General features: G+C 29.5%; 3 protein-coding genes across 6 annotated transcripts in view; 1 reads left to right on the top strand and 2 right to left on the bottom strand.

Moving 5' to 3' along the window:
- Positions 1-7,358: 7,358 nt before the first annotated feature.
- Yif1 (Yip1d-interacting factor 1) lies at positions 7,359-11,708 on the bottom strand. Its single transcript, XM_089218118.1, has 7 exons — positions 11,316-11,708; positions 10,959-11,243; positions 8,657-8,913; positions 8,415-8,527; positions 8,153-8,350; positions 7,923-8,016; positions 7,359-7,834 (listed from the first exon to the last, which is right to left on the bottom strand). Exons 1-7 carry the CDS (start codon positions 11,341-11,343, stop codon positions 7,658-7,660), a joined length of 1,152 nt encoding a protein of 383 aa, XP_089074244.1. The 5' UTR covers positions 11,344-11,708; the 3' UTR covers positions 7,359-7,657.
- Positions 11,709-11,997: 289 nt separating this feature from the next.
- LOC107161801 (uncharacterized) lies at positions 11,998-19,492 on the top strand. Of its 2 annotated transcripts, none has more exons than XM_015508373.2 (6): positions 11,998-12,289; positions 15,899-16,197; positions 16,268-16,551; positions 16,606-16,687; positions 16,967-17,092; positions 17,160-19,492. In XM_015508373.2, the coding sequence occupies exons 2-6, from the start codon at positions 15,904-15,906 to the stop codon at positions 17,679-17,681; spliced, it is 1,308 nt and encodes a 435-aa protein (XP_015363859.2). In that variant the 5' UTR covers positions 11,998-12,289; positions 15,899-15,903; the 3' UTR covers positions 17,682-19,492. The 2 variants fall into 2 exon arrangements, with proteins under 2 accessions (XP_015363859.2, XP_015363858.2); XM_015508372.2 differs by lacking the exon at positions 11,998-12,289 and adding an exon at positions 13,416-13,854.
- The window catches only part of LOC107161766 (bestrophin-4-like), a 27,787-nt gene continuing 21,752 nt past the window's right edge, over positions 18,631-24,665 (bottom strand). For all 3 annotated transcript variants that reach the window (XM_089218115.1, XM_089218114.1, XM_089218116.1), the window contains 5 exons: positions 23,843-24,115; positions 23,533-23,748; positions 21,963-22,197; positions 20,651-20,778; positions 18,631-20,575 (listed from right to left, as the gene is read on the bottom strand). In XM_089218115.1, the coding sequence (XP_089074241.1) occupies positions 20,183-20,575; positions 20,651-20,778; positions 21,963-22,197; positions 23,533-23,748; positions 23,843-24,115 (1,245 nt within the window). In that variant the 3' untranslated portion in view covers positions 18,631-20,182. The remainder of the gene's footprint in view (positions 20,576-20,650; positions 20,779-21,962; positions 22,198-23,532; positions 23,749-23,842; positions 24,116-24,665) is intronic.

Here is a 24,665-nt window from a genome sequence, read left to right as displayed (position 1 = left end):
ATGGTCTTGGATTGGAGTCACCAATTAATATTTTTAAGGGCCACATTAGGAATCTTGAAATTGTTCGCGTGCCATCAGAATTGCAGACATTGGAAAACCCAATGAACAAAAACGATAAATTACAACACCAAAACGTATAATATTAACAGTATTTATATGTTTTCCTCTTGTCTGCGGGCCGTATAAATAATATTGTTCACGGGCTGCCATTTGGCGACCCTTGGTCTAGGATAGATGAACATGTTACAGGTTCATTACATGTCTTAAGGGAATTAAATGTAAACAACTTAATACAATCAGGCAACTTTATCAATAAGAAAAATAGTAAGTGGATTTTAGAATTTGTTGTGTAAAGATATGCTAGCACACATCAATACATCACTATAGCATTCATAACAAATTAAATTAAATGAAACAGATGAATTAATAATGGCTAGACCGTCGCACGTATAAATCAGACATCAAATGAGATCATTGTCATTGGCAGAAATAAACAATCTATAATATGTTATACGCGTATACGACCATAGGAGGATCGGCACGTCCCTATTACTTGAAACAGTTAAAACGGTAGGTAAAACGTGAGGCGTGTGTCTTTGGGTAATCGGAATAAAAATCCTCAGGAGAATAAAACCACGACCCTGGGACAAAAAAATCCCTAGACTACAATATTACTCATAACCACATGAAACTAATTTTAATATTGAATTATATATAGCCATATACGAGTAGGTACCTATGTTATAAATACCTACTATTATACTTATTCAAAAAATTAATATATATTATATATAGAGCTGCAAAGAATAACTTTTGATCAAGCAATCGATATAATTTAATACGGTTACCTTGACTAAAATTTATACCTATACCTCTCTAAATATGAATACAGTTTGTTTTCTTGTTATTTTTGTTCCAAAATAATAACTATATTTAGGTATACACCCAGTGGCGGCTCGAAGGGAGTATATTTTAATCATGTGATTCACAAAAATATTAATGGGTTGGTGGGTGGGTCTTATGGTTGGAAAAGGTAGACTGGACCATTTTTGCATGTTGGTAATTTAAGTATTAAATTATAAATAATAAATGTAATATATACCTAGCCGTAATGTGTACTCAGCAGATAATGTACAGTAATAAGTAATAAACTAATAACTATATTTTAGGGTGGGTGGTGTAAAAATATTAAACGTGATTCGAGGGGAAAAAAGTTCAAGCCGCCACTGTATACACCTATATATAATATAGTGTATAAAAATAATGCTGTGGTATTGGTACCTATATAAGAATAATATTAATTTTATACATTCTAGCTATTAATTATATTTTTTACTAATTTATTATAATAATTACTCACGTCCATTTATAATTCCACTATAATACTATATTATTTACAATTATTTATATTTTATAATTACTATCATCAATAAAAAAGTAGTCTTTCCGAATATTATATAGTTTATTTGTAAATGTAAAGTAAACAAAAAAATTATAATTTTTTCAATTTATAGGAAAATCTACAAAGGTGGCGTAGAATAAATAAGGTTGGGAACCACTGCTGTAATGGATGGAATTCAATTTGAATCCAATGATATTAAATCATTGTATACGAAACACAAATCTGAGCGGAAACAGTTTATCTGTATAGGATATATAAGAGATTATTAAAAATTTTCAAATCTTAGATTCAGTGTTGAATCCAGGTATACTTAAATACTAGGGGAAGCGAACGCCCCCCCCCCGGACAAATACAACTTTCTGACTTTCAATAAAATGTACTTATTTATTAAATGCACAATACTAATTTAAATATAAATAATTAATAGGTTTCTTATTTATTTTGTAATTTTTTCAATATTTATAATTTCTGAATTGTAATAAATTATAATAATACAATTTATAATATGTGACGACCTTAGAATTAACCTTAGATTGATTTAAAAATTTTAAAAAAATAAGTTGTTTTGTAGTTTTATATAAATTTGAAATGTCTTAATTATAAATTGTAATAAGAATAACTCCCTATTAATAGATATAATTCATAATACTAAAATTGCGTATCACCATTCACCAATGAAAAAAAAGTGAGCACCCTCCAGAAAAATTCTCTGGATTCAACACTGCTTAGATTTAAAAAGAAAATTTTTTATGAATTTCTGTCTAAGATAATTTGAACATATCCGTAATTTTTACGTATTTAGTCAAAATTTGAACTTTAAATGCTTATAAAAAAAAGTCATGCCTATGTATTTATATTTTTCAACTGCTATTGTTAAAATATGTTAGAATCCTTGTATTAAATTTTCTGGTGGACATTTTTTTTTTGTGATAAAGATTGACAAACTTTTAAGGAATCATGTATTTAATTTTCAAACCTTGGATTTAAAAAGAAAATTTTTTATGAATTTCGAGCTTAAAATAATTTGATAATTTTTCTGATTTTGATGTATTTTGTCAAAATTAAAACTTTGAATGCTTACAAAAAAAATTGTGATTATGAATTTATTTTATTTTTCAACTGCTATTGTAACAATATGTTAGGAACCTTGTATTAAATTTTCAAGCTTTTTCTACCCAACAAATAATTTTTTATCAATATTAATTTAAAATATACTAAAAATGATCGAAAATTGCATATGCCTATAAATAGTTCAACTTAAGTCAAAATTTTTTGAAAATTGCCTGGTGGATAGAATATACTTATATAAACATTCAGTGAAAATTTCATGTATCTATGGTAATGTGTTTTAAAGTTACATCAAAAACCAAAATCGATTTTGTCGAAAACTGATTGTGCGTAAAGCCACATACACACTTGTAACATTTTCTGTTACGCTGTAACGCAGTAACACCGTTCGACCAGTTGTCGGTAAATTGAGTCGCATCAAAGGATGTTACGCGCTAATGTTACAAATGTGTACGCGGCTTAAAATTTCCCGTTTTCCCCTTAATTTTTAGTTTGTTTATCCTGATTATTTAGAAAAATATTGAGAATTTTTTACTTTTTACTTTTGACCCTCCCTAAGTACCAACTAGATTCACTTTCTGATCACGAGGTACTGAAGTCGAAAATCGAAGCACTTTTACTGCCCCAAAACGTGATAACAGACACAAAAAAAAAAAAAAATAAATAAATAAAAAAACACATCATAGTTAAATCAATACATTCCTTAATCCATTTAAATAACCTAATAAGTACTTGGTTTTCAAAGATTTTAAGATTTTAAAACAAGAAATAAAAATTCACGGACATTATTAAAATTGAGATTTTTTTTTAATTTAAAAAAAATTGGATTAAATTTAATTTAAATTCTACGGCTCACAGTTAAAACTTTGAAACTTTGAAAACTATTATTATACCATTTAGCTCTTTTAATTTAAAATAATACTATTTAGCTATGAAATGTAATGGTCATAAACTCATAACTCATCATAGCTCCCCACAAGGACGATAGCATAAGCTTATATCCCACCCTAAAACGAAATTCTAAATTACGCCTCTGGTAGGTATACAATTAATTTTAAAATTATAATTAGTTAATTAATTAACTTATTGTATTAATTAATTATACAACACAAGATTACAATGCATTATTTTTAATTATTTATTTGCTCTGAGTCATTTAAACTATATCCTAATATTCTTTCATTCTTATAAAAAAGAGATACCTAGTTATTACAAAAAAAAGAAAAATTATTACTTATATTAATCAACAAAATAATAATACTATTTTAATGACAAGTAACTTCTGTGGATAAAAATGTCAAAAGCATATTTGCAAATTGGAGGGGGGAGGCTAAGCATTAATCAAATAATAGTAGAAATAACCTGTCCACAAATTATTGTTAAATAAAAAATATTGTTTATTATACATATAAGGGTAAATTATTATCATTTATTTCACAACATATCACAATATCAAAAGTAGCCAAATTTAATTGTGTTTAAATTTTAATTATTATACAAAATAATTTTTATTTTTTTTTAGCATTATAGACCATTTAGGCCCTTTGCTGCCAATATCAAATTCTTCCACTCTTCTCTATTATATGCATGCATTAGGTCTCCATGCCAATCTGGTCTTAACTCCTGGATATCTCTTTTGACTACATCTATCCAACGCTGCTTCGGTCTGCCACGAGGTATTTTCCTGTTCAAGTTGTTTACAAGTACCTTCTTGACAATACTATTATCCGCTCTCCAAACGTGACCAGCCCACTCCAGTCTAGTGCCTTTTACAAATTGTACTATATTTCCTTTCCCATATAATTGTTGTATTTGTTCGTTTGACCTTCTCTCCCACACTTGGGTATCAGGATTATATACGGGACCATAGATTTTTCTTAACACCTTCCTTTCAAATATATTAAGTTTATTCTCATCTCCTGCTGTTGTAGCCCAAGTACAGCATGCATAAGTCACAACTGGTCTGAGGTACGTAGTATATAGCTTCTCTTTATTTTTCCTAGATAATAATTTTGACCTAAACAGATGTGACATAGCAAAGTAACATCCATTCCCAGCTTTTAAACGGAGTTTTATTTCATTATGCATACAGTTTCTATTATTTATGTTGACTCCGAGATATTTGAAGTCATGTACTTGTTGAAATGATATCCCATCGACTTCCAAGTCTGAATCATCTTCATTATCTCGTGCTTCTCTTGTCATGAACATATATTTGGTCTTCTCCTGGTTTATAGACAACCCTATATGTTTGCATACTTTCATTAGATCTGACATACTGTTTACGGTATCTTGCTTCGTATCACCTAAAATTAATATATCATCCGCATATGCCAGTAGGGTACAAAATAATGAATATAAAATAATAATTGTGTTAATTACTCATAAGAAATGGTTCATGGTTCATTTATTGTAAATTTGAATTCACGTAGAGCATTTCCCCAAAGATTAAATTTATGTTTTTTGTTACATTTATTATTTTATTTATTTTCATTAATTTTTGAAGTGAATACTGTTTTACTATGCATACCAGTTTCATAATAATTTAAATTAGTTATCATAGGAGTATTTACATTTTTATTTTTATTTTTTTGAGGATGGTTGTTATAATTCAAATTAAACTATTAAAGAATTATAAATTATATTAACACGTTGGCTACCAGACTTGATTTTAAAAATATTTTTTTATTTATGATGAGTATCACCCGTGACTCTCAAAAAATATAAGTTTTCTTGGTTATTAAATTCTACATAACTTTAAGAAAACGAAATACCTGAGAGTTACCAGCAACTCACACGATACACACATAATGACGATTTGTGAGTCCCCCGTGACTCTCATGGTACATAACCAGAGATCGTCAAAATTATGTCTATTGTATCATGGTGTGAGACACCCGTGATACTCATGGTAGCCAACGTGTTAAAAACTCTAATTTTATTTTTTTATTTTCAAGAGGTTTGCCATTTTTACTTATATGAAATACAAATATTGAATCTGAGTTTCCAAAGATTAATTAGTGTATCATTAATTTCAGAAGGTTATATACTTTTATTCATAAAAAATATGATGTAATTTGAGCTGAAATTAATAGTATCAATTAAGTTTGCTAGATGCACATAAGAAAATATTTTAATTGCATAACTACTTACTAAGTAATACTAATCATAGGGATTTGAGGTATCCAATTTAGTATTTAGATGAATAATAAAAAAAAAAAAAACAAGAAAATGTAGTGACTGGTAAATAAGATTAATATATAGAAGGTAACAAATAACAGAATATATAGGTAATATAATAATATGTATATAGGTAATATACTAATATATAACATACTATTAAATATATTTTAATTATTAATATCTTATAATTTATTAGAAAACTTTTTATGGTTTCTATAAAAATATTGGCGTTCTTTAACATATTCCAGGGGGGGACTATTGCTTGCTCCTCCGAACCACCCCTTAAATATAGCTCTATGTGTTGATACATCATTTTGAGGTATTTTTTACTGCCGTGGGATGAATGCATTTGAATATCTCTGATAGTTATGAAATGGTAAAATATTTTTGTGAAAATATCTACAATTTGAATCAGTTTTATACCTATGAAACGAGGAAATTGTGAATTGTAACACATGACAATATAAGATTTATAATATATACATTTTTTGGATGAAAATGTTTAACATTGAATCAAGAATTAATTTTAAGTGTCATTGAAAATTCCAAATTATATATTTTGGTTAATTTAATTTAATTTAGTTTTGATATATAGAACTGACTGTAGATATTGAGTTGAAGTTTTGATTCATCATGATTTCTATACTATTTGTACATCATAAAAATTATAAATAAATAAAATCATATTAAAATATGAAATTATTTTCTTAAGAATACTAAAATAATATTATTATCCAACACAGTTCTAATCACTGACAAAAGCATGGAATGCAGAATAAAACTTCACTTCCTTTTCTTTCAAAAAATAATGTTGAATAAAATATTCTTATTAATAATAATGACAAGAAAAAATTATAATGTATAAAATATATTACATGTTGGAAAAATGTATTTGAGTTTAATATTTAAATAATCATTCATAATCAGGGCTCATAAGATCATGCTTTTGCATGTTTTTTTTGCTACACCAGAAAACATGCTAAGTGAGATATACATCCGATTCAAAACAATGATGATAAAAATTTAAAGTTTAATAAAGCATTTTTTGGCATGTGTTGTATTGGCATATAGTTGATTTTTTGGAGTTATTAGCACACATTGTCATACTAATTCATCAAAATCATTTTTAGAGGAAGTTAAAAAAAAAGATTAGAACAATAAATGCTTGGATCTATTCTTATTTACTTTGGCGAATATGTTTAAAAAAAATCTTAGTACTTAATCAGTTTATTTTTATTCATGTATGACAATGAGTTTATCAGTAAAAAGCAGTACATTTTTTAATGAATATTTTCTGAACATTTTAAGGTATATTTTGTCAGTTTTTAGTGTATAAATGTATGCTTATTTAGTTATTATTAAAGGCATGAACTTACGAGCCCTTTTCATAATGTATGCATAATATACAAAGTTGGAAAAAAAACATAAGATAAGATAAATATTTTGATTTTGTTGAAAATGCAATGAGATTATAAACCATAGTATTTTCGAAAATATAAATTCAAATTTAAATTAAGACTCCACTTAAATTAAATTAATGATAGTTTCAATTCAAAATAAAGAAGTTATTATATGGAATATATATATATATATTCATTATCTTCGTAAAAGCATACATACTACATGTTTTTTGTAACTGTACAAAAAGAGCATAATGCTGAAATTAATTTTGGAAATGCAATTAGTAAAAATATTTTACAAACTATTTATAATGTGGTATTTTTTTTTTTTTTTATTAAAAAATACAATTTATATATATGTATTACATTCTTAATTTAAAAAGGCCAAAATTAAATTGATAAATTATGCTATTAAAGATATAAAAAAAATTTGCTGTTAATACATATTTCAGTATATGGAGTATGATACATTGTTAAAATGTAGATCTAAAAACATCATACCAACAGGCTATTAAAACATATGAAAAGAAAATATATACAGTTTTTAACAACATGATTGCATAGTTTCATAGCATAAATTATTTTCTTCTATATCCAGTTATATTCATCTCATAGTAAATGTTAAATATGATATAAGGTACCACGTCGTTATTGGTTGAATGACAACTGCCATAATCAAGAAGTATAATGTTCTTTTACGTTTGTATTCAACCATTACTACTGGTTGGCCAACATTTGAAACTGTCGCTACTGAATTCAACTGCCACCTCATTGAAAATAACTAAAGATTAAAAAGTATAAACGGTACATCTATAGTTTTATCTTGGTTTATTGAAAAATTATAATAATAACGTATAATATATATTTACCAAAAAGTACATAAATGCAATTCCAATGTATAGTAAGGCAAGATAAAATGCAGTTTCACCAAAAAGTAAACCAATTGGAATACAGCTTATAATTCTGTAAATTGAAAAATATTTATATGATATTATTTCTTAAAACCCACATTAATCAGAAAGTCAGATCTAAAATATTTCCATATAAATAATACAACATAAGAACAGCTCACATTTCAGACATATTAAAAATTACTTACCCAAAATATTTGTATCCTGAATAAGCTGTTAGATCAAAAGCACGTAGTGAACTTTGTATATTTGTAACATATAGTGCAATTATCTCCACTAAAACTACTATTACTTCCCAAGCAAGAACACGAGAAGCCTGTACACTTAAAAGTTCTGGGCTGAATTGCCCGTGTTTACCAAGTATGAGACCCAAAAACAGTAAATATCTGTAAAATAGTCAATAATTTAATTTTGATAAAAAAATGAATAAAACAGTTATGTTTATCTTACGTTACAAAAGAAACAGTAGGAATATAAAGATCTGGTGCATTGAGATCTGTTTTTGGTCTTGCTCGTCGACGATCATCGGTTTGTTCAGTTGATTCTAGCATAATTGACCAATCCTTTAACATAATAAAATGAGTTAACTTTGTTCAGTAAATTAAAAAATAATACATCATTTTATTTTTAAATAGTAACTTAAAAGCTATTTGGTCTAAAATAAAAAGAATAATATTTTTTTAATAACTTACTGTATGGACAAACGGAAACAATAATAAACCAAGTTTGCTGATCACATAACGGGTATCTACAGCAAAATAACGTTTTATTTCTGAACTTATTCCACTTGTATATTTGCCAACATTTTCATCAACAACCTGTCCTAAAATTTTCTGTCCGTACCGTACAGTAACTCCAGCTAAGAGAGGATTACTTCCGAATGCATCAACTAAATTATTTGAAGGATTAAACATCATTGGTTGAGTTTGTTGAGGACTTGGACCCGGACCTGAAATTATAAACAATAACATTTACATTTTGAAAAAATAGAATTATTTAAAGTATCATTTTTATTTTAAATACACATTTTTAAAAGAAAATAATAATCACTGAGTCTCACGTGTGTTGGTCTAGGATTGTTATAGAATACAAATAGAACCAGAATTAAAAATAAAAGACACTTTCAAGTTGTTTTTACTATTTTAACGCACAATCTGGTTATCTTGATTAGCAAAATATTTCTAAGACTGCCTATTATGATCATCAGGGTTATATCGACTACTGCGATTATTAAATATTAACAATTAAAAAATAATTTACAAGCATAAAAATATTCTTGTTGCATTGTTATTATTGTAAAACTAAATCAGAAATTTTCTTAAAAAAATGCAATTAATAATTTTAATTAACAATATTTTTAAAAGCAAAAGTATATACAAAGATAGTACAGTAAAAATTTAACTATTAAAATCAAAAAAATTCAAAGTTAATCATTTTTTTACAGAGAAAAGTATGTCTTAATACCTATAAGAATTCTAAATGAATCATTTGCCAAGTTTTATCACCAAATAAATTTAGTTAGAATTTAGATGATGGCAAACTGTTATTCTCTAGATTTTGTTTCAACTAGGTATTTTCCAATCTCCAAAGGTGTTCAATCGTTTAAGGTGTACTCCCGTGGTTGGGTTCATAAAATATGATTTATTGTATAGTGTTCGAAACCAGATGATTTTAATAATTGTATATTATAAGTAGTTTATTGGAATAAATTGTGGTACCTTACAAAATGTTATTCTTGATTGCCATAAAAAAAAGTTCCTTTTTAAGTCTAAGCAACAACTCTTGGGCAATTGAGATAACCAGGAAGTATTTGGTACTTGGTAAGGGTAAGAGTACTGCTTTTAAATCTATAGATAATTATTCTAAGATAATAAATAAATATACTAACAATAATTATTATATGTTTTAAGAACCACATTAAAATATTGTATGTAATTATTAAATACTAGTGCACCAAAATATAATAAAACTTACAGGTAATAATTTATTTTTTGAATAACCATTAGTTTCGAATATCCTTAAATGCATAAAAAAAAACTATGAAATGAAAATTGCCAAAATAAAAAAATTGACTCTGCTGTTTAAATAATCAATACCTTTAGTATCTAAGCAAAATGTGATAAATGTAAATGTATCAAGTTCTAATATCTATTAGAAGCATGATAACATGATAATTTAATATCTTCAGAAACATAATTTATTGCAATGTGTTAAAAAAAATACAATATTCATATTTTTGAATTTACTTAAAGCTTTAATCTCTATATTGTAAGCCTATCAATGATATTTAATAGATTTTTAAAACTCAATAACTGTAATTTTATAAGTTGTAAACTAAGTTAATCTAAGTAAGGATTTTTTCCTAATTTATGTAACCTTTCACACTTAGATATAAGAAACTATGCTATAGGAGGAAACGCTAAAATTAAAAACCTTTATGTACCACTATTAACATTAATATGGTGTGAGCATTAAACATTTTAAATTTAGGTGGATAGGTAGATAAATATTATAAACACAAGATTGTCTTACAGACAGGTTATCAAATATATATTAATTCTATACAATATAAACATAAGTTTTGTTATTGCGTATATTTATTATATGGATAATCTCCATTCTTCATTATATTTATTAAGGATATTTTTCTTTAAAAAACAAAATCTTTCTATATCTGAATAAAGATGTTTACCATGACAGATTAACTGAACTATACTACCAAAGGGGGAAGAATTAAGGGGGTGAAGAGGGAGATAGATCTCCCCAAAACTTTTATTTTATTGCTAACATTTAATGTTTAGTGAGGTAGGTTACAGTATGAGGCCTAAACATTTTGCTAAAAAGATATAATCCCCCCCCCCCCCAAAAAAAAAATAAATAAAAATAAAACCAATTCCTAATTACGCCACTGCATACTACAGCTTTTAAACATAATATGATTCAACACTTTAAAGTAGATATATTTTATCAATATAAATTATTATTAATAATTACTTGGCGTGTAATGTTGACGGTGATTAATGTTTTCGGTTGGCATTGATCCAACGTATCCAAAATTGCTATTTCCATACCCATGTTGTGGTTGTGATGGGATTGATGTAAAGTCATTATAATAGAATTGTTGTTGAGAAGGTATTGTCTGAGGTTCTGGTGGCTGAGAATACATAGTTGGTTGGGCATAATTATACTGTACTTGTTGTGGAGGCATATTCACATCTAAGCCAGGAGTTTCCATGGGTCGTCGTGTAAGACGTTTATTGCTGCTGTTACCCGGCATAGCTAATAAGAAAAAATATCTCTTACAAAATATCTTACGATACTATATTATATTGACATAACATTATGACTCACTATTGAATGTGTTGTCGTTATAATTCATTACACTATCAATCGAAATTCACAATACCGAGAGTTAATTTATAAATTGGCCGAGATAACGTGATATGAAACGCATGCAGTGAATGTTTTAATTTAATTTAAAAAAAAATACAACACACGGATGAAAATAATCTGAAAAATGAAGGTAAAACGTCTGACAAGTAAACGTTAAGTTTAGTCGTGTACATTTTAATACAACTCACGATTAAATGATAGCATACTGCCTTATCATTATTCACTATCAATGTCACGTTCTATACTCGACAGTTGTAAATTAGTTGTAGCCGCGTAATTTACACAGATTTTTGTGAACACAGAACAATTTAGAATAGATACTCGATCAGAATAATTATTAGTCTGTCGTGGTAATTTATCGTGTAATGTAAATGATAAAGTGATAAGTGATAACTGAAAATGAACAAAATTGTGGACCTGGGTATAGAGCCATTGCCGAATATTTTACCACAACCATGGTATGATGCCACGGCCACTATGACGTCAATCAACCAATGGGAGTCGTACGTTTCGTACTTCCGAACGTTGAATGTATGCCGTTTCTAACATAATACACATAGGCCATAGTGCAAGTCATTTCGATCGTTTTTTGGCTTGTGCGGTTATACATATTATCGTTCTCATCCCCCCTCGACCCGTCCTCAACACTACATTCAGCGTCCGACACACTCACACGACTGCGCGAGCTCCGAGTCCGCCGCTTGGCATTCTCGTCTCTCACCTCAACCGTCTTTATCGTGTTAAGTGTTTTCTGTTCTGCGTCAGCGTCACTACTCACTAGTCTGTTTCTTTTTGATTTTTTGGGGCGTGGGTACGTCCTGCTGTGGATGTTTGTTGCTGATCGCTGAGTGAAGTGCTGGTCTTTGATCAGGGGAAGTCGTCTTTTACGATTTTTGGTTCGTACGTCGTACACAAACGCCGTCGAACCAAAGGTAAGCATTGAACATTTTTTACTTTCTATATGTAAACTTCAAACAACGCTTTCTCAGCTATGGTTGTAATTCGTTCACGCGAACGGTTTATGAAGCGTGAGTGGTTATGAGGATCTAACCAGTTCACTAATTTTGATTAAATTAGTTTTATTGAACAGAAAGCAATGGCCGCTTTGTTGTAAGGTATAGGTAATATATGTTAATTAAATAGTTTGAGTTCAAATATCATCTTTTGTTACTCGACGACATTTTGCTTACTACCATTCCGATTCGTTTAAAAAACATTGTTTCTACTTTATTAAATTCCTTAGTGTTTCTTACAATATTTACCGAACAAATGTGAGCAACGAAATTTGCAGAGATCGAATAAAAAAAGTGTTGTTTTCTCGAGTAATTCGCTGTGACTACTTTACCATAGAAAGGCTTGAGACGCCATTTTTATTTTACGCATTGGCGACGGACCGGTGTTTAATGTTAAGGTACGACTATCGTCGTGCAACAGTTAGTAGTCGAAGTTTTAAGTCTGTATTTAAATTTTATCGAGTATAATAATGTGAATTGGGCGTATGGCGAACTGATTACTTAAATCTAACACCCTATAATAGCATAGGCTTCAACCAGAGTTAGGTGTTTGAGGACGCCATTTTTAAACTTAATTTATCATTGGTATCATGACGGGCCGGTCTAATGTCAGGGCTTTATATAGTGATAGTCATATCATCCGTATGTCGGATTGTCGTGCTATATTCGACCTTTATACCGTCTATTCGAATAAATTATGTTTCATATTTTTGACGATCACGCGCGCAATGCCAAATCGTTCTTTCGATATTCAAACATTTCAAACGGTGCGCGCCCTGTTGAGCGCGAGCGAGTTCCGTCCCGCGTTCGATTGTTGGCGACGCCGAGTTGCCGACGCGCCCGACGCCGGTTTATCATTACTCAAATATCCGTTTCGTACAAACGGTGTGGAGAAGTAGCGAACGCGGCGCTATATTAACCCACTCTGCCACCGCGTTGTTACAATGTTACCAACCCGGCAAACTGCTCGGGATTGCGGTATACTACAGATACCATTACCGACCGGACGCCATATACTGCCGCCAAGACGTGTTGCGTTGTGCGTACCAAACATGAAACAACAAACTCCGGTTCGTCAGTCGTCGGTTATTCAATATTCAGTATTTCAGTCGTTGTAGGCTATCCGATCGTTTGTGTTTCTTCGGTTTCAGTTTTTATTCTACTGTTAACCATTTTTAACGTTAACGTCTGATTGTGGCGATCGGTCGATTATCGTTTTCCCCGTTTTATGTAACTTTTAGCTGTGGTCGCAGTCGTGTATCACCGTCGTGCACTCGTGCGTTGTTCACTCGTTCGTAACGTAATGGCCGCCGCCCGGCGACCCGTACGTCGTTCGCGTAGTTCGAAAACGCGTGCTTGGTAATTTTTTTCTACCCGACCGCGACGTAATTGTTTCGCGCAGTTCATATAAATCATTGGTATTTTGTTTACAACGCTCAAATTGTCTGTATACTCTTTTAATTTTCTCTGGATGTCTATGTCAAGTAATTATTTGTTTTTTTTGCTTAATAATTATGTCGATAGTACATTCACTATTACTTATCTATAAAAATAATTCATAATAATTGTGAATGTAATTAGTGTTAACTATTTTAAGTATATCAACTTACTATCATTGTCTGTATATTTAATGTTGTGTTATACAAAAACATAACAATAATAACTAATTAGTAACCATTATTTTGACTACTGTACGATAGCATGACTATACTCTTCACTGTAAGTTGACCCGCTTCTGCGTATGTATATTAAGCCACTGATCTCAGACTCCTTTGATTGGAGATTGGTTAGTGGTGTTCGGTGATCAGCATTGTTCATCGTAGTAGATAGCTGTAGCCCTACTCATAGCCCAGTATGACCCACTGTTGCTACAAAGGGGTGTTGACATGCAGGGTCGTTACTGGTCTTGTTGAACAAGTAGTCAACTTACAGTGAATACTGTTTACCAGTCAAACTTTTTTGTTTGAACATTATTAAATAAACAATATTGTATATTTTAACTAAATTGTGCATTTATTGCATATTCATGTAAAATTAAACTACCAACACAATGTTTTTAGAATCTAAAATAATATTTTGTTGAGCAGATAATTTTAATAATGCATCTTGTTGGTTTCTAACCTATTACCTATTTTTTGATAAACATAGATCAATTAAAGTGAAAAAAATATTAAATTAGTATTAGGTAGATATCTACCTAAATTTCCAGGTTAAATGTATTTTAAATTATTTCTTTAATTAACAATGTACCTATTAACTATAAAAAAACTATATTATTGTGTATATTTTCATGATTTACATAATATACCTTCATAGGTAGGCACCTACCTAAATCATGCGATATAATCTTTTATATGTACAAAATCATTCTCTTATCATTAACTAATCGCAATATAAATTATATTTTATTTTTATATAGTATCCTACATAATTTTGCCTGATATATAAGTTTGATTAGTAATAAATTCTGAGGCCTTAGACAACTTTTGAGAATCACTTCTGAATAAGTACATGCTTCCTAGTCATAAATAATAGACTTTTAGAATGAAGTTTCACAAATATAAAACATTTGTTATGATAAACTCCATCAAAATAAATAAAATAATATTCAACTCTCAGTTGTTTGTATCTTAGAAGTTCTTAATGAATGAGCTAAGATTTTTGCTAGTTGACACCAGTTCCTCATATAGATCAGTAGACGGTTAGAAATACTGTGTTTTTTACTTTGAATATTTTTGGCATGTGTTATTTGGGGTTAATATTTTAATCACATTGGAATTTCCGTAATGGTGTGTTATCGCCCCGCCATGGGAATGAAAAATTTTATCACTCCGCCAATTACGAACCATATCAAACATATTATTTTATTTATACCTACGACAATTATCGCTTTATTTTATTAGTTTAGGTGATTTTACTTAGCAGTATGTCCAGTATGTCTAAAGCTCTGTCCCTATCAGTGCTCAAACTTTTGAGTTTGTAACAAAACATTTTTCGTTTGGAGAAAATTAATAGCAGAATCTTCATTAGAGACTTCGGAATACAAATCTTTTAAATTCATTTTTCAACTACTGCAAAAAATACTTTGACATCTGATACGGACAGAGCTTTAGACATACTGGACATACTGCTTAAAATCACCTAAACTAATAAAATAAAGCGATAATTGTCGTAGGTACAAATAAAATAATATGTTTGATATGGTTCGTAATCGCTGCGTTCGTAATTGGCGGGGCGATAAAATTTTTCATTCCCATGGCGAGGCGATAACAGACCATTACCGGAATTTCTATTTACTATTTGTTATACAACCTTTATTATTTATACTAAAGTATTTGATTGTTTTTTAGCTAGGCTATATAATTTTAATTTGTTCTTTGTACCTATACCTATTGTGAATATCTATTATAAAGTAAAATAATATGTATTGTATATTTTATTTTTAATAGTATTTTTAATTATAATTGTTTAATTAGTTATTAGTTATATACCCGACCTAGAAAATTACATTATTTTTTTTTTTTTTAGATAAGATGGGTGTCTGTTTTCTTTGCGATTCAAAATTGTATGGCGAACGTACACGAGTATGTTCAAGCATTACACCACATAGTAATGTACCGTACCCAGAAAAAATTGTTGAGCTTATGGGAGATGAATTTGTAGTTATTGTAACCCCTGCTGATCACATGTGCAAGAAATGTACCTCACTTTTAACTCATTTAGACAAGTTGGAAAATGATCTGAAACTTGTTAAAAATGCAATGTTGTCATATATACAAAAGAAATATGGAATATTGCCTCCTGATCAAGCTGTTAAGGGTGTTGAGGTAAGGATAAAATCTTCTTAAAAAAAAGCTATAAATATTAAGTTGTTATAAAAAAATATCTTCTGCATAGATTGTCAATGGACATTTAAAGGCAGAGGAACAACTAGAACAAGGTCAGCGTAAAGTACCTAGTGGCCTGACAGTAGGGGTTTCTCCTACTGTATCTACCACTGCCGTTGCAACTCCGGTGCAAACCCCATTAAAATTATTAAAAACACAACAGCAGCAGCAACAACAACAGCACCAACCACAACAACAACAACAACAGCAACCACCTCAGGAAAGTGCTAACAAAATGAAAATATATAAGTGTGGCTTTTGTACATTCCAATCGAAAGAGCTGGGACATGTTCGGTATGTTAATTTTTTAATATTATTTTAAAGTTATTATTTATACTTTTGTTTTAGATTCCATATGCGCACTCATATGAACAAAAAGGAGCCAGAAAAACCTATCCTTAATCAAGCAGCTGCTAAAACATTGACTCCGGTAAGAATAAGAAGAAAAAAATATACTTTTACTATATAAATTTAATTTAAAATTTTTAATATTTTTTTTGTATTTTTAATTTTACTTATGAATTTATTACGTCAACACTTTACAGCTTTCAATAATATATTATAATACTAATGTTTTTATTTATTGTTTTTTAACTGTTAAGATATTTACTTTTATAATTTATGAAACTCATTTATTATTATTATTAAGGCAGTTAATAATATGAGACAATTCTTATTTGATTTATTAATTTATATTAATTTAATTTAGGTACCGCAACAGAAAAAACGACTTTATAGATGTCAAGTATGCTCTAAATCCTTTGATAGCCGAATTAATTGTCTTGATCACATTCAGAAAGACCATAATCAGCCAACTCCATCAACCTCGAATGGAGTAAATAAAAGATTAAACATTTAAGTAAATCTTCCTATCTTATTTATTTATTTATTTTTATTTTTAGGAAAGAGAAACTGAAAGCTCTCGTCCAGCTAAAACTAAAGTTATGAAACCAGAAACATCCAAAACTCAAGAAAATAATCAGCCAGCAGAGACTCCTATGGATGTAGACGAAAATCAACAGGATAACAATAAAAGCACTGTAGATACGGATATGATGTTGAATGATAATGTTCCTACTGAAGGATCTGCAGATGTTGGAAAAGAAGAAGAAACTGAAAATGCCGGTGAAGGAGATAAAACTGAAAACTCTCGGGAAAAAAAGACTGTTAAAGAAGCTAAATCGGTAAAAAAATCTGAGTCTGCACAAGAAGCTGCTGAAGCAGACGAAGAGGATGAAGATACAGCCGTGCCCGAACAAGAAGAAGGTGATCAAGAAACTCCTGGTAGCATTGAAAAAGAAGTTAATGATGACAATGCGAATGCGGAAAACAAAACTGGGGATTTAGACATAGAATCAATGTTAGCTGCAATCCATAATGATAATCCTTCAACTAACGCTGGAGATACCCAAAGCAAATCTTAGGATTAATAGACCCTAATTAAAAGTTAGTAATCAAATTTATATTTATAAGTATCAGTTTCAGAATTCAAAATTTATTCCTCTGTTTGGCAGTTTCTTTTACATATTATAAATAACTTTAGAATGATAGAAATTAAGAGACTATCACTTATCATAATCTTATAAGTTAAATCACTATTTTTTCTTTTTTAAATTACTAAAGAGATTTAGATGAGGAATACAATATAAATGAAATTAAAAAAGTTAGATTTTGTTTGATAATAAACAAATTCTATTTAATGAACTACTTAAAATATACTAAACTAATGGATTTAAATCTAAAAGACATATTATGCATTTTTTGTCATATTTTAAGATATACGTTACATCAATTATGACAGCTTTGTTGGAAAATAAATCAATCAAATTTAAATTAAAAATAAATCTTAAAATAGTAGCTAGAATTATTAATTTTTGTTTTTCCATTTTAAAAGTAATCATTGATTTATTTTAAGTTATAATTCACAATTATTCATTTAATTATTATTATTATTTTATGGTTATGAGTACAAATATTAGAATATTACCTTTAAGAGGCTTGTAAACCTAAATCCATCATAGGTTTAACCATCTAAGTAGGTACCATTTACATACTAATAATTAGTCCTTTACAGCATAGCAAAGTTCTAAAACTAAATTTGTAGTATACATTTTTTTTTCTTTATGTGTAAGTTAGGTTAGTCTATGTATATTAAATAGTGTATTCTTTATTGTGAGCTGCTGTTAGTTTTAACACTAGCATAATAGGCATATACATATGCTTAAATCTTAGTTTAAGCTTAATCAATAATTGAAAAAGATACTATTAAACTACATTTGCGTAGGTAAATAAAGTACTAAAATTAAACTTTTAATAGTAAAAGAAATGACTATTTTTAGTTCTTAATTTTTTTTTTATTATTATTATTTTCTAAATGTGTATGTTAAGTCAGTATACTGAAAAGTATTTTACAAGTTCTGAGTACATATGTATTAGTTTTAGGACAAGTTCAGTGCATTATCCTGTATGAATCTTTGTCATAGTTTTAATAAATCTTAACTTAACCAGTGAGAGTGGTAAACAATTCATAAAAATTAGTTATTAATATTTAGTATTCCCTAATTAATGTTGATTATTTCCTAAATGTATAAGTTAATTTATTATACTGAAAAGTATTTTTCCGATGAAAACCTGCTAATTATAGACAAGTTCAAGCGCATATAAATATCGTTGAATTTTTGTCATAGTTTTATTTAATTATCTAATTTTAATCAATAATTGTATGTAATATATTAATAAAATTATCATAATTTAGTTCTAAATTTTTACTTATTATTTTTGAAATATGTATATTAGTTTTAAGACAAGTTCTGAAGCCTAAATATGCATAAATATTAGTCTTAGTTTTAATTAATCTTAGCATAATGTATGAACTTTGTAACATTAAACTAGATACTTTGGATTCAGTTAAATATTAAAATTTAACTTGAAATTATATAAAAAAAAAAAAATTAAAAAAAAAACATAATTATTATCTATTAAAATCTAGTAGTTCTTAATATTAGTTTATTATTTTCTAAATGTGTGTGTTAAGTTAATATACTGAAAAGTATTTTACAAGTTCTGAGCACCTATGTATTAGTTTTAGGACAAATTCAGAGGCATGAATCTTTGTCATAGTTTCAATAAGTCAAATCTATAATTGTTTTTAACATAAACATAAGTTAATTATAATATATTGTATAATTAAAATATAAAAATATTCCTTTAATAAAAATAAAAAATAATAAATTTACTTGTAGTTAGTAATTAATTATTTTTAATTTATTATTAATTCGCGATTATGATTTATAATACTGCTAATAATTAAACCTTCACCAATAGTATTGTGATAACTTTATTCAAGTTTTACATGCTGCAATATAAAATACAATACTTAAAATAAAATAAGGAATATCAAATTGTATGTATTATTAATTTATTATCCAATTTCTATAAGTCAATATTAGATGTTAAACTTGTAAGTTCATATTTAACTTTTTTCAAGCTTTTTGATTTTTTTAAGACAATTTCATTACATCTATAATATGTTTGAATTTTGATCATAACTTTTATAATATGATTTTATTTTTACTCATAGTAAGCTATTTAAAGAAAAAATATATTTGTACAATTCAAAAAATAACTTTTACTATTAATTATAGATTCTTAATATATTGCAAAATATTTTTATTGTAATCTTACATTTTATGCAAACATTCAGTTTATTGTAGTTAATTCATAATTCGACATAAAGCAAATTTAAAAATGTATTATTTTAAGCAATCTAGTTTACATCAGTGAACAAATAATAATATAGCTTGTAATAATATATTATACATCTTAATTACATTTCTTAAATATATTTCACATTAATATACTAAAATTACTTGTTTTTTAAATAATATATGTGTTTATATTCTAAATAAAAATACATAATACAATTCTAGTCATGATGATCGGGTGTCCGTCTAGATGTTTCGTAATCATAAGTAACTGAAGAAGTCCTACTGTTAGGCGCTTCATTGTTTATACTATGTGATTGGCTCACCACTGGTTCAACAACAAACAATAAACTAGATGTACTGGGTGTGTGGTGGTTACTACTGTCACTATCACTGCGCATCAATGTATCTTCCTGTTTTCCATCTTGAAAGCCAAAATCGTCGTTAGTTGATAACACTTCTGTGTATGTGACATTTGATAAGTTTGGTGATGCAGATTCGTTTGGTAATGGCGGTTGGGGTGGGAACACAGTGCGTACGTTTGGTTTTTCGCTGCGCCTCTCTAGCCGCCCTCCAGCTGTAATTGTCATTTGTTCATCTAATTCCTCAATCACCTAATCAAAACAATAAAATAATTTAAACTCATTCAATAATGATTTGTTAGTTTTAGTATGATTTTTTCTTAATACCTGATCGGCAATTCGAACACTACCAAACTGTTGTTGTAGTAATTTACTACTGCTACTCTGTAAACTCTCTTGGCTCTGCCAACTACTACCTGGCAATCTATTGCTGCTCGACACTCTCGATAACAGTCCTGCTCGAAACAAGTTGATAACATTACAAATAGACAATAAAGAATTAGTTATTGAAGCCTAAAAATGTTGAGGCAGTACCTATGACCATTCCCATGTAAATAAAATATTAAAACTTCAAATCGATATTTTCAATTCTTGATGCACGTCTGTCTAGTTTTATAAAGAAAACATTTTTAGATTCTAAGTGGTGTGAAAATGTATTTATCTTACCTAGATGCAGTATTTTGTTTTTCGTATTAGTAAGTTGAAAATATACAACTATATTTAAACAGAGGCGGATAGGCAAAAAAAAAATTTAGCGGGAAAATATTTATGGGGCGACATTAATTATTCTACTATATATGGTATACAATCAGGGATACCAAAACTTTTTTGCCGATGAAACCTAAAAACAATTACACAGATATTAGATATAGATGAAAGATGAATAATATAAAATAATTCAATAACTAAGTTTTTGAAAACTTAAAAATTTATTTTGATTATACATGTTATAGGTATTTCATACAGAATACAAATTTGCTTAGACGCCAAGTAAAAATTAATTGAAGGTCCTAAATGTAAAAAGCCCTATGGATTCCATCTTGGAAAAATTTACACCACTGCATATTGGAAGGGGGCGCCGGTAGGCGGTAATACGGGGGCGCACCGGGAAAGTCCCGGTATCCCGGTGGGCCTATCCGCCACTGTATTTAAACTTCTAAGGTATGTTTTGGGACTAACAACGATTATAAGCGCACTTAAAACATACTAAACAGCTGGTTCGTTTATTCATGTATTTTGATACTACTCGTAATAGAGATTTTTTACCCCAGCACCGTAATAATCACTACATCAGTTTTTTGTATAATTTATAATTATTACAATTAATCGGGTTTTGATACAGACTTTTTGAAGGTGTTAAATATAGGCAATTTTTTAATCGCGCGTATGAGTTAATTAGTAAGGTAACTTAACTGATTTACAAATGTGTAAACAAAAAAAAAAAACCGAGGGCTTCCCCGCACATGTCAATAACTTCTAAAATTAGGTGCTCAACCCTTAAATAATGGCAATCGATTGTGTTTAAGACACCTATCTGTCCGCCTTCCTAGTTCTTGTTGTGTCCGTTCAGCCTGCTTTCCTCCCGAACTCTGTTTCATAGAGACGCCCAGTCTCTATGCAAAAATAAAACGCCACTAACCGTCGCCAGCCAACTGTGCGGAGGTACCACCGGTGCGTTTGAACAGATTTTTCAATATGGACGTAACCGAACCGACACGGTTTAGAGAGCTAGCCACGCTCTGGTTGTTGGGATGGTGGTGGTGGTCGTTGGAACTGTGCGACGACATGGGACGGCCCCGCAGCTGACTGTTAGATCTCTTGTAGCTGCCCGCTGTGGCAATGAAGTGTATGCCACTGTTCGCGTCGTCATCGTCCTGCAACAAAAACGGGCCATCAAAACGTGTGTTTGTTCTCGATACGCAAGAACGAGAAATGCAATCAAATCATAGACTTATTGATAATAAACGTTTCCCATACCTCCTCATCATCGGTTACCACAAGTGCTAAAAATGTTGTTATCTTTGTAGATGAACTCTCTCTCTCTCTCTCGTTATTAATAGATATACATTGTTCCTATAAGTTGTATGCTATCTTTTTTTTTAGCAATGTTGGCCCCTGGACCTCTCTCTATAATCAGTCCATTTCTTTTAGGCCTATCACATATAGTTACGATCTATCCGACTATACCGCGTATCTATCGCGTATCGATTGATTATTATGGTTTTTTATAACATTGTTTTCTATTATGCGCGGGTACGATTTTTTACAGTTCATTCATAATCTATTTTACTTGTATGTAGGTACCTAAAATATCCTTAGTATAAGACATGCGATATGACTGAAAGTTAAACGCTGGCAAGACTTGGCGTGCCGTGACAATATTGTGCAAGTCAGACAGTACAATTTTTTTATTTCAAAAAGATTGTAAACCACTTTTTTAAATTTTAAATTGTAATACAATAACGTCGCCAAAAATTTTGAATCCTTAAGAAAATAATTATTAATACAGACGACATTCAATAAAATAATTGGTAGTAAATAATCGGCAGATTGCTGGGGTTGGGGTACTTACTATTCAATACTTACTACATTGGATAAAATAATAAAATTGGTTAGTCTTACTGCAATTGGTTCATTTTTAGACTTAGGACCTATATACCGCACTTTTTAATTACCAGCGAATACCTAACACAACTCAATAATGCTATTAATAATAGGTATATACTAATATTGTAGTTATTAGGTAGCCATTTAATGCATATACGTACCTATTTCGGTTAGCACAATTAATTTATTGGCCTCCCCAGATCCCAATAAAAATATATTATTTATAAACTAAAATTTAAAATAAGTTCCACTACATTATTAGTAGATTTACCTATATCTACCTATCCAACCAACAAAATCTAATCATGTTTTGTACAAAGATATAAGGATAACATTTAGATAAAAATATAACGACTGTTTAAAGTTCCCAATTTTTCTAAAATCGTATTTAAAACCGCATGATTGAGTCAAAAACTTCAAAAAGTAACTAAACCTAAATACATTTTTTTTTTTTTATATATATACAAATTTATAATCCCAAAAATGTATAACTTGCATGAGATGTATGAGCACAATTTTAGCGTTTTTAAAAAATTCGAAATCTACAACATATGCTATACTACATCAGCTATGAACCTATGTATGTTCTAAAATATATTTACTATGGCTTGTCCGTCGTCGCAGCCCTTTGGCGGCAGTGAGTATTCGGCGTCTGCATCTGACACAGCTATATTAGCTGTCGATGGCTCAGGGTGCCGTTCACGTTCTCCGGCAGCTACAGTGTATGGCAATTCCGTCGGGAACACTTGATCCCAATACTGATCTCTGATCAACTCCGGATGTTCGTGATGCATTTCGTCAACTATTAGATACGAGACCTGAGACAACAAACGATAACAATATGCAATTCGATAATCTATATTATACGTTTCTGATCAGTTACGATGTTTTTTTTAACGATTGTGCATTTACTTGGACATTACGATCAATGATCCAATTGACTTCAAAATCGTCATCGTCCTCTCCAAATGGATTTATCAACGATTCGGCCACTTTCAGCCATCCCATGTAAAAGAAAAACTGTAAAGTAGTAAATACCGGAAAATACAGATCGATATAGTTGTAGTTCGCCGAATTTGATTCCGTTTGGTGCTTAAGATTTGCCAATGGCATTACTGGTTTATCCAGCCATTGTCGCCCCATTACAGTTGTGATGAAAAATGAATACACGGCCAATGTTACAACCTAAAAAATATAAAAAGTATTTATAAATAAACAAATATGTATAATTTATTTGTGATTAAATTTTAAGTAAAAATAACAATTATGTTAATTTATAGGAATGTAAAATTTACCGGTAAACGATTTTTGGTAAATTTACTTAAAACACTATTATTATTTTTTTTTATTCGTATCATTAAGTAAATTCAATTTATATTATTAAATATTTTAGAATATTGGTGTATTATTTAGTAGGTATTTTATATGCAGTTGCACGAGTGTCTCCGTGCTAGCCCGGATGAATTATATTATAAGCTGCAGATCAGCTGAAGGCTGAAGGCGCCCACTGGTTTTCCACGAACCAGGGCAGTTATAACTATAGGGTCTCCAAATTTATTTGTTTGCATATTTGGCACTGCCAACTCTACGCTTTATTCAACGATCTAAATATTCAGATGGACCAGATGAATAGTTATGTATTTATTGTGTCTGATCAAGAGACCAGAGTGGGGTCCCCGAATGTATGTAGGCCCCGGGACCTACGAGAAACCAGTGCAATTGCACCACTTGGTAC

This window comes from Diuraphis noxia, unplaced genomic scaffold, assembly GCF_037042655.1.
Source record: "Diuraphis noxia isolate RWA-SAM2 unplaced genomic scaffold, SU_Dnox_SAM2 contig0001, whole genome shotgun sequence".
NCBI lineage: Eukaryota > Metazoa > Arthropoda > Insecta > Hemiptera > Aphididae > Diuraphis > Diuraphis noxia.
This window is presented reverse-complemented; position numbering and strand designations above follow the sequence as displayed.